This window comes from Vigna radiata, chromosome 11 (assembly GCF_000741045.1).
Source record: "Vigna radiata var. radiata cultivar VC1973A chromosome 11, Vradiata_ver6, whole genome shotgun sequence".
NCBI classification, from domain to species: Eukaryota; Viridiplantae; Streptophyta; class Magnoliopsida; order Fabales; family Fabaceae; genus Vigna; species Vigna radiata.
Window position 1 is genome coordinate 17,973,723 of NC_028361.1, and position 11,764 is coordinate 17,985,486.

At 35.0% G+C, this 11,764-nt stretch overlaps 1 protein-coding gene across 3 annotated transcripts in view; it reads left to right on the top strand.

Moving 5' to 3' along the window:
- The window catches only part of LOC106777880 (ATP-dependent DNA helicase homolog RECG, chloroplastic), a 28,986-nt gene extending 17,434 nt beyond the window's left edge, over positions 1-11,552 (top strand). The window contains exons 12-17 of one of the 3 annotated variants that reach the window (XM_022787347.1): positions 1,547-1,699; positions 1,885-2,019; positions 2,878-3,036; positions 7,543-7,626; positions 8,470-9,042; positions 9,894-10,946. In XM_022787347.1, coding sequence (XP_022643068.1) covers positions 1,547-1,699; positions 1,885-2,019; positions 2,878-3,036; positions 7,543-7,626; positions 8,470-9,042; positions 9,894-10,001 — 1,212 coding nt within the window. In that variant the 3' untranslated portion in view covers positions 10,002-10,946. Of the gene's footprint in view, positions 1-1,546; positions 1,700-1,875; positions 2,020-2,877; positions 3,037-7,542; positions 7,627-8,469; positions 9,043-9,893; positions 10,947-11,230 lie in introns of those variants that run through there. The other 2 variants (XM_014665694.2, XM_022787348.1) reach the window with 2 other exon arrangements.
- The last annotated feature ends 212 nt before the right edge of the window (positions 11,553-11,764 follow it).

An 11,764-nucleotide genomic window follows, 5' to 3' on the forward strand; every position in this document is an offset into this window, starting at 1 on the left:
ACAGTTCTTTTCAGAGGACCCTAACTCTCCCAATCCCTTTTCCTCCTAAAACTCCAAAAACTAGAAAACTACAGCCTAAAGACATACTATATATAATAGTCTGTTTTACAAGGTTACAACTGTAAGAGGTTATAACTGCCTCCTTTATTTATTTCTCCTAGTATAGACTTTACCACTCAACCTTTTAGATGGGTACCCAATAGTATATGTTGATGACATTGTTCTTACAAACAGTGATCACCATGACATTTCACAGATGAAACAACATCTTTGTCAGCACTTTCAGACCAAAAATCTTGGTAAACTTAGATATTTCTTAGGGACTGAGGTAGCACAATCTAGCAATGGAATTGTTTTTAGAAAAGGAAGTATGCATTGGATATTTTTGGAGAAATTGGGTTAATGAGTTCAATGTTTGTTTATACACCCATAGATCCGAATGCCAAACTCTTATTTAGTTAGGGGAAGTCTCTCTCAAATCTTGAGAAATATAAAAGATTAGTTGGAAAGTTTAATTATCTATAGTTACTCTCCCTGACATTTCTTTTGCAAATGGATATTCACATTAAAATACAAGTCTGATTGGTTTATTCAAAGGTACAAAAGCAAGGTTGATCCCAAGGGATAGCTTGAAGCGTATGGAATAAACTACCAGGATGCCTTTGCACCATTTTCTAAAATGAGTATTGTTGCCCACTTTGATTGGAAACTTTACAATATGAAGTTAAAATGTCTTTCTCCATGCTGACCTAGAAGAAGAAATCTACATGAATATTCCACCAGGGTTTGAAAGAGAGAAAAAATAAAGTGTGCACATTGCGGAAGGCTTTTTATGGACTGAAACATTCCCCTAGATCTTGGTTTGGAAGATTCACAAAAGGCCTCAACCATTTGTGAGCTTGTTTGGCTTAAGCAATTGCCTAGAAAGTTATAATTTGGAGATATCATTCAAATGACACTTATATGTAACAATTAGGCTATTTTTCATATTAGTTCTAATCTTGTCATTTATGAGAGGACCAAACACATCGAGATGGACTGTCATTTCATTGTGAGAAGATTGTATTTGGAGACATCAAGATTGAGTTCGTTAACTAAAGTAATTAGTTAACCAATATTTTCACTAAATCTTTACGGAGACTGAAAATTGATTATATTTCTAACAAACTTGGTACATATGATTTGTATGCACCATCTTGAGGATGAGTGTTAGATATATTAGATTATTAGATATCTTAGATAGATATCTTATCTTTATCTTTTATCTTCAGTTACTTTATTATTATTATTCTTGATTTGTATTTTGGGCTTGATCCATATTTCTTTTATTATAAATAAATACCCTGTGTGTATTTTCTATGCAAGGGAGATTAATCTCATACATAATTTTTCACTATATTCAATACTTTTTAAGTACATGCATGACTACTAAGCAACCACATTTACACATGTGTGATGAGTGGATACACATTGAAGAATTCCCAAGGTTATGAATTACATTAGTCTTGTATTATACTAAATATTAGGTCGTCTTGTTTTATAATAGGCTGCTTTCATGGTTCCAACTGAGTTGCTTGCAATCCAGCATTATGATCGTTTGCTTAAATTGCTTGAAAAGTTGGATGATGGCATGTGCAAGCCAACTGTTGCTTTACTTACAGGTTCAACCTCACTAAAACAATCCCGGATTATTCGTAAGGTATGCTTTACTGAAAAGTATGTGATGTCCAATTGATGTGAACTCAATTTTTCTTTTCTTGAACCTGTGCGAGGTATGCTTTTGTAAAAAGTATGTAATGCCCAAATGATGTGAATCTGATTATTCTTTTCTTGAACCTGAGTGGCATTCTTTTAATTTTATCTGTCACTCTGAAGGGTATCCAGACTGGAGAAATCTCGATGGTCATAGGAACCCACAGTTTGATAGCAGAAAGTGTAGAATTCTTAGCCTTACGTATTGCTGTGGTGGATGAACAGCATCGCTTTGGTGTGATTCAAAGGGGAAGATTTAACAGTAAGGTGGTCCAAAGCTTTTTCTTCAAGATTTAAATATGGTTTCGTTATGCTTGCACAAGTGCCCATACTGTGAATGTCACTAAATGTCATCTTTTGCATCCGTTTTGACATTGAGCTGTGTCAAAATCATGAACAGAATGAAGTAATTTAATTGATAGAGAGGATTGCAGTGCAGTGTACAACTTGATGTTTTATCAATTGAAGCAATAACAATAGGTCACCCTCCATTCTGCATATCTAATATGGAGATTCCCTTACATCAATTATACATTGGTGTGGCTATATTTAGTTGCATAATCAAATGAGATGTTAGTAGCTTCCTTTCCAATGTTGCTTATATTTTGGTTATTTATGTATGTATATTTTCGTAATATAGAATGTTGGTTTTACCATTAGCAATTAACTAGAAGGATTTGCATAGTCTAGTAAAAGTATAGATTTTAGATTAATCCAATTGACAAAATGACTTATGCTGTTTGAGTATTTTGAATAAGGTATTTATTTTTTGAAATATAAGTAGATATAGTTCATTAACTAAATTATGTAGTCCATTAAACATGATATTTACTTAAATTTTAGTTCTATGGTATAATTTTAAAAAGCTGATTGATGATCAAGTGAGTCTTCATAAGAGTTTTACAGTTGGATAGATTAGAGAAGTGTATCTAACCGTATACATTCATGTTATGTTTTTGTGGAAATTATTTGTGTTCCTTGCCGCTGCACAAATTGCAAATTGCAACTTGTATATTGCTTATATCTTTCATTCCTGAAGTAATGTCTTAGAGTTGCTCTTTTCCCTCTTTTATCTAAAATTTTTAGTAACGTTATCATTGTGGTCTCTTAACTTTTCTCTTCTAGTTATATTATGCATCTTCAAATTCAAACATGGAAGAGGCCGTCACAGATGATTCCTCAAAGATTGATGCTTATATGGCTCCTCACGTTCTTGCAATGTCTGCTACTCCTATCCCAAGAACACTTGCACTTGCTTTATATGGTGACATGTCATTGACACAGGTGCTTAATTTTTCATGTCCATAATTTTGATGCTAGAGATCTTTTGCCTCCCTCTAGATGTGTTCTTTTGCCCTCAATATGTTTTGAATTTGTGTGAACATGTGAATTGATTTCTACTTTGTTTGGAAGAACAATTATCAATTATCTAATTTATATGTAAAGGATGACACAACTATGGTCTGTATGCAAAACTCCATCATAGTAGATTCTCATATAAACTTTGGACTGAATCAAGGTCAACTTATACTTTAAAAGAAGAATTATCTGATGTGTGTAATGCAAACTACATAGTATGTATTTATACTAATTTACAAAATAAAATACATTAAATTCTTGCCTAATAATCATGGATCAATGATTATTAGATTTTGAGGAGAGAAATGAACATAAACACATGAGAATTAATGAAAGATCTAGTTTATTCAACACTTGTGAATATACAAAAAATTTAAGTCTTATTAAGAGACTCTAAAAAAATGAATTCCATGAGACACAGAACATAAATACAAAACCAAATATAAAGACTGAAATAAACAACACTTATGTTAGGTTTCTTGGTGACAAGAAACCCTGCTAGTTCTGGTTTGGTCCAGAAAAATACAAGAGTCTTAGACTTAAACCCAGAACACAACTTTATTACTTCAAAATATTTAGGATATTCGACAGCCAAGGGACAATGCTTCCCTTCTCACAGGATGTGACAGATCCTGTCTACTCCTGGAGTTGGATTTAGTAATGATATGTGGTCAAAGAAAGATTTTCGTTTTCAACCACTCGCTAGTTATACAGTTAAATCAAGTCTTGTTGGTCCCTTTGTTCCTTTTGTCGCTACTTTGGAGCCCTTGTATGATAATTATTGGGTTCATTTTCCTGCGGGAGATGGAAATAATGGAGCAGTTGTTAAAAGTGCTGTTGCTACAATTGCTGATGAAGCCAAAGATGGAATTTTGAGGGTTTCACAGAATTGTGCTGAAAGAATCCAGAAAGAGTCGATGTCTGATAGGATATAAGGTAATAGGTTGTAATGGGGTTAGGATAGAAGGAAGAAGAAATGAGCCGAGCGGTATTGGGGAAGTAAGTTGAAGCCGAACGGTGGAAGGCAGTGAGGAGTCGAGCTGAACGGTTGTTGAAGGCAATGAGGGCTCGAGCCGAACGGTGGAAAGCGGTGAAGAACTTGAGTCGATCGGTTGAAGAGTTATTATTCTAATTGTTGTAGCAGTTAGGATGGGCGGGAAATATCTATAGTAAATAAAGATATATTCTAGGGAAATATTCAGTATAAGATATTTATAGTAAATAAAGATATATTCTAGGGAAATATTCAGTGGACTATCCATTGGGGCCCTGTGTGGGATGATCTCAGTATCAACACTTGAAATGACAGAGACAGTGGAGCTATTTGACTCAGCCATCGGAATAGGAAGGGCCTGTTGGACGATAGAAACATCTTGAACAGATGGAGAGAAGTAAGGAGTCTGTTCAAAGAAAGTGACATTAGCAGACATGTAATACTTCTTAGTTTCAGGAGAGTAAAACTGATATCCTTTTTGAAGTCGGGAATAGCCTAAGAAGACACATTTAAGATCGCGAGCGGAGAGTTTGTCTAGACCTGGAGACATGTCATGAACAAAACATACACAACCAAACACTTGGGGAGATGTATGAAAGAGAGGATCATTAAGAAACAAAATGGAGAAAGGGACTTTATTATCAAGAGAGGAGGGCATCCTATTAATAAGATAACATGCAGTTAAGATGACATCTCCTTAGTGATGGACAGGAATATGGACACCAAGCAAAAGGGTACGAGCAGTTTCAACCAAGTGTCTATTTTTTTGTTCTGCTATACCATTTTGTTGTGATGTATGAGGACAAGTAGACTGATGTAAGATACCATGGGAACTCAAGATGGCAGAAAAGGGGGATGAGAAATACTTTTTTGCATTATCACTTCTTAATATTTTGATTACTTGACCAAATTGATTCTTGATTTCATTCAAAAAAGATGTAAAGATAGCTAACAATTCTGAACGATTTTTCATAAGATAAATCCAAGTACATCTTGAATATTCATCAATAAAGGTAACGAAATATCTAAAACCAAAGGAGAAGATACGACTAGGCCTCCATATATCAGAATGGATGATGGAAAAATTAGAATTACATATTGATTGAGACCTTTTAGGAAAGGAAGATGTAACATGCTTTCCTAATTGACATGACTCACATTCTAAGGTTTGGAGACCACTAAGTTCAGGACACATCTTTTTTAATTTGGACAAATGAGGATGGCCAAGTCGATCATGTAGCACTTTAGGATTAGGAGCAGCAACACAGGACACCCTTGGACGAGATCCATAATGGTATAATCCGCCAGCTTCATATCCTTCTCCAATCCGTCTCCCCGAACCATGCTCCAGTATAACAAAAGATTTATGATCAAAGGTTATTGAACAATTTAACAATTTGGTCAACTTGCTTAGGGAAATTAAATTAAAAGGACAATTAGGAACAAAAAGGACATAGTTAAGATTGAGGGAGGGAGACAAGGAAACATGACCGACTCCTTTGGAGGAAGTTTTAGATCCATTTGCACGGGTTATGAAATGAGGTTTCTCTCGAAAAGAAATAGACGAGAACAAAGAAGTATTACCAAAAATGTGATCAAAAGCACCTGAGTCAATTACCCATGAATTTTGACCTTCCATGGATTGAGAAATGCAGGCTGTTGATGTACTGGGAGATTGAGATGGTTCTGCCAAGCTGTTGGGCTTTAATCTTAAATACTCTTGATATTCATCCTCAGTGAACTTAGAAGTGGAAGTTTCAATATTCGGAGTGGAAGTTTCAGTCTTCAAAATATTGGCGGTCTTGGAAGGGAAACCATGTAAGGGATAACAATTCTCTTGAGTGTGACCCATCCTTTTACAGTATGTGCATTGAGGACGTCCTCGACCTCCTCATCCTCCTCCTCTAGTGCCACATCCTCCTCTTCCTCGTGTGGCAACCATGACAAATGGTTCCACTACTTCATGCGCTTCCTGAGTTTGAGGTACCGGGACACGCAGAAGGCGAGTGGTCAATATTTCCATGGAGGGGACCTCATGACTAGTCAGAAGTTGATCTCTGAGATGATCAAAATCGGGATGTAGGGCACGAAGGATCAATACCATGTAATATTGGTCTAGTTTCTTTTTGATATCCTTTAATGGGTCCGCTTCCAAAAACATCCTGAGTTCTTCGACGGCAGATTGGGCTTCAGCCATGAAGGACACCATATCATGGTTTTCCATTTTAAGAGATGCAAGCTTGTTCGCAGTGCCATAGAGACGTTGAATATCGTTGGCATAAATGCTTTGAGCTTTCTTCCAAAAGGAGTGACAAGTTTTGAAAGCCNTCAGAGATATAAGAAGGTTGGGTTCCACTGATTGCCATAATAGGGCACACAACTGGAAATCTACTTGTTTCCACTCATCAACTTTTTCAGTAGGCACATGGCTTCCATCTCGCTCAAGGTGGTCATAAAGCCCTTGGCTAAGGAACCACATTTCAACGACAACAGACATGATAGATAATTTTTTCCATTTAGCTTCTCGAAGGTAATTGATGGACTTTCGGAGAAGGAAAGAGTACTACCAGACGCCATCTCTGAAGATGACAAATCGTACCAGTGAGAAACAAGAAAACCCTAAGGGTTTAGACAAACGGAACTGTGACGGTGGCTGGCGGCGGACGACGGCGGCCTGTGAGAGATGGTGGCCGGCGGCGGGCGGTGGCGGGCAGTGGCGGGCGGTGAACTATGGCGCCGGACAAATGCTACGAGACAGAAACCAGAACGGGATCGACCCGCTCTGATACCAACTTGAGAATTAAAATGTAAAATAATTCTAGAGGGCTTGATTGATCCCTCTCATAATCTTCTAATTATAATAATAAATTGATACAAGAGTACATGATAATTAGAGTAACCTAGACACAATATAATCATGATAATTAGATTAACCCTAGACACAATATAATCATGATAATTAGAGTAACCCTAGACACAATATAATCATGATAAATAGGATAAATATTCTAACAATACCCTAACAATAGAATCTAACTCTATTGATAATGTTAACTGCTGCTAACTTCTCTCCTCTCTATATGTTCTGTCTGGGAGTACTGCATTTTCTCTGTATTGTTCATTTTGAACACTTAATGTTACATACTGTTTTACAGTCACGCGACTGCTTTTCCCTGTTTTTATTCAAATCTATTATGTATTAATAGGACCAATGGCCTCATTATTGAAATACAGAAGAAATATATTCTTTCTAAATTTGAGAATATGATATTGTCCTTCCAACTTTTCTGGCTTTTCATGTATTTCATTTCTGATTCTAGTATAAAAAATTTTTGGAAAAAAGAGAACCTTGATATTATATGTTTTTGTTTATACCAATTTTCACACTCTAACGTTTAAAATCATTTTTCTATTGCAAATGCTTTCTTTCAACACAGATAACTGACTTACCTCCTGGAAGAATTCCTGTTCAAACGTTTACCATTGAAGGAAATGACAAAGGATTTGAGGATGTCTACAAGGTGACCATCCTACTGAAACTGTACTGTGTCTTTATTATTCTTTTTTCTATTGTCTCTTTCTTGCCTTTCATACCTTTGTCTTAAAATTAAGTGATAATTTTACAATGTATTTGATGAAATCTTGATAATGGCTATATTTAGGTTTGTGTTTCAAGACCACGCATATGGTGCTTTATTTCTAATCTGTAGTGGTACAATTAAGGAAACAAACAGTGGATGTGTATAAAAATAGTCTTATTGAATTAATTCATATAACAGAAGGTACATGTTGTATTTGTTGTTTCTTCGACCTATTGTGCCACCTACTATAAGGAGATTTCTTGTTTGTTAGGCCTATTGTGTCACTTGCTATCAGGTTGTTGTTGGACCACTCAATAATGTCTAGTCCCATGCTTGAGATGTATATACCTCGGTTTGAGGGACGTGGGTTGGAGATTCTATATCAACTAGAGATAAGCCAAGTTTATAGTATATAAATGGGTGCAAATCTCATCTTATAAACCAAATTTTGTAAGGTTGAGTTAAACTTAAAGTCTACTTTTTAGCAAAAATATATATTATATTTTATGCACTTTCTTTTTGTGATGTTGAAGTGTTGTATGATTGATGTTCGTTGTGAGAGTTGGGATAGGAAACAACATAGTGATGTGTTAGCATTCTCATTTCTATTTCAAAAGCACAATCTAAACCAATAGTTATGACTAAATAGTAGCTTAGGTATTTTATTGAGAAATATCCTTTTATGCCAATTGACCTTCGAAGTTTTCTGTTTTAGAAAAGGATTTTTTTTTTTTTCAATTTTTTTCTTATGATGTGAATTTAAATAACCCTTTTCTGAGACAGATGATGTTGGATGAGTTAGAAGATGGAGGAAAAGTTTATCTTGTCTACCCGATTATTGAACTTTCTGAGCAGTTGCCTCAGCTTCGTGCTGCCTCTGCAGATTTTGGAGTTATATCACACCGATTTCAAGGATATAATTGTGGCTTACTACATGGAAAAATGAGAAGTGAAGAAAAAGAAGAAACATTAAGAAAGTTTAGAAGTGGAGAAATACATATACTACTTGCAACTCAAGTAATTGAGATTGGTGTTGATGTTCCTGATGCATCTATGATGGTTGTGTTGAACTCTGAGAGGTTTGGAATTGCACAACTACACCAACTTAGAGGACGAGTAGGACGTGGTACAAAGCAATCAAAATGTATACTAGTAACATCAACTGTCAGTAGCCTAAATCGTTTGAAGGTACTAGAACAATCATCAGATGGGTTTTATCTTGCTAATATGGACCTTCTCTTACGGGGACCTGGTGACTTGCTTGGAAAGAAACAATCTGGACATCTTCCTGAGTTTCCTATTGCCAGATTGGAAGTTGATGGGAATATTTTAGAAGACGCCCATGTTGCTGCACTGGTAATTGTTGAATAACACATTCTTAATTGTTTATTTGGTGATTTATTACTTTAAATTGTCATGGTTGTCCATATAGTAAATTAGTAATTGCCCGAAGTGCATGTCTCAATCAACTTAATTTTAATAAATGATCATTTATTGCTGATCTAAAAGATTCTTATCGAAAATCTTTCATTGAGTTTTAACTACCACTTGAATTTTGGTCAAGTAATTCCCTATTTGATTCTTGATAAGTCATGGACATCAACTCATTTAGTTTAGCATAGGGATTAAAATTACATTTTCTTTGATTAGTTAGCACCTCTTTGTGATTATTTTTTAGAATATCCTAGTCTTCTTTAATTGAATTGGCTTAAGATATCTTCAATTGGCAGACAATAACAAATAGAAAGTGCAGAAAAACATCAGAGGTATAGGTAAAAGAGAGCAAAATACTCCAAAGTCAAAGCATAGTAATTTGGACTGGATATTCGGTTTTTCAACTGGATGCTCTTTTCTTTCTTAGTCTGTTATGCGAACAATAGGCTTTAATGCCTATATATACAAAGTTTGTACTCTCAGTTGTGAGTGTGGAATACGATACAATATCAAATTTCATGTTTACATTCTTCTCTCATTCTTTTCTATTAATGTATCAGGAGCCTCAAATTGATCCGCAATGGTCAATCCAAGCTCCCACCCATCTGCTTCCTAGTTTTTCCCAATTTTTGTAGTTGAAAAACTGGATGATTCCAGTTATCTTTATTGGAAACAAGTTGGGCCTGTTATTAAGTCTCATTGTCTTCATCGCTTTGTTGTTAACCCAATTATTCCTCCAAGATTTCTTACTATTGATGATTGTGCTGCTGAAGTTGTCAATCCCGCATATGAAGAATGGGAAGTTCAAGACAAGATGTTGCTTTCTTTGCACAATCAACCCTCTCCAAGTTAATTCTGTCATGCATTTTTGTTGCTGTTGATTCGTATCAGGTATGGGAATAGATACATGACCACTTCTCCACTAAGACCAAGGCTTGTGCGAGGCAGCGTCAACTGATCTTTGACCAACTTCTCTTGAAAACAAGACCATGCGAAATTCTTGGGACACATCAAGTCCATTGCTGATGAACTTGCTAGCATTGGACGTTCTGTTACACCAGAAGAATACACTGATGCAATTCTTGTAGGGCTTTCTCTAGAATATGCCCCAACCATCAAAAGTAAATATGAAATGCCTCAGATTACAGTAGAGAGGCTATTCTCCTTGCCTATGAGTCCAGCAACAATCGCTTTCTATGCTCAACTATTCTGAATCTTATTATCAACTGTCTTCAAAAGTTCAAGAACACTCAAAGAACTTCAACCACTTCGGTTCTTCTGATTGTCTGGTTTATGGAGATAGTGGACATAGTCGTGGTGGCAGATTTGCAAACTTCCAATGCCAAATGTTTCTCAAATATGGTCATACCGCAGACATTTGGTTATACCGCGCAGATACTTCTTACCAACCAAATGAGTCTCTTGTTTATGATCTGTATTCTTCATGATTCCCTTTTCCTATCATCATCCCTTTTCCTGGCCTCCTTCATGTTTTTCTTGTCTTCATGTAGTGTTTGGTTTGATTTCTTGTAGTTTCAATCACATTAAAACACTTCAGAATATCCAAAACTATATGCAATTAAGAAGCTATGTTGATCATGTTTTTTATCTCAAGCTCATTTAGCTATCTTAGAATAAATACTAATTAAAATAATATTTTAAGCACAAAAACTAATTAAAAAAACAATATTAAAGATTAAATGAGGATATAAAGATGTGTGTGCAGTCGATAAACTTATGATCGTTTCATGGTATTTGTTTTTGAGATTTTACCTTTGATGTCGACATGGGTTCTAGTTCATTCCAATTACCCCAGTCCCACTGACATTATAAACTATGAAGCTCAGACATTTCTCATAAGTGGTGTCCCCTTAGTTTCTCATATGATAGATTAGATTTATTTTTATGTTAGTTGACAGTTTGAAACTAATATATATACATGAAGTATCTACACCTTTTCAATTTAGTATTATCCGTATTTGGGCTTAATAGATTATAAGGTTTTACCAGTTGAACTACTTTATTGCTAGATTTCATTATATCTGTGATATACTTTTCTTTAACTAACTGAAAAAATAATTTCCATTTGTCCAAAACTTACTGATTGCAGAAAATTTTAAGCGCGTCTCATGATTTGGAGCAATTTCCTTCGCTTAAACTGGAGCTTAGCATGAGACAGCCACTTTGCCTACTAGGTGATTGAATTTTGATCTGGTATGGTATTCAAAAGTTACTCAGCTCGTTATATTATTTTGGTAATGTAATTTATGTAAACATGATTTAGCTATGTGAATTTTGTCCTACATCACAAAATGAATCAAATGAAACCTTCATTCCTGAAGCAGCAACCTTTAGCTTTTAGGTTTAGGCATTCTTAATATAAGGGATATTTGTTAACAAATGCCTAATAATATAATTTATTTGAAAATTAACTTACGAGTCTCACTGACCCCAGTTAGGTCATGTTAATTTCATATTTTCTAATTCCACCTCCAACAAACCCAACATTAAATTTCACTATTTTTGTGCTTTTATTTAAAACATTGAACGCTAGTAATGTCAAAACAATTATTGAATAAAAATTCTATAAAAGATTCTTTAATGTTTAAGTTAATAATTAATTAGAGTTTTTTTAATTAAATCT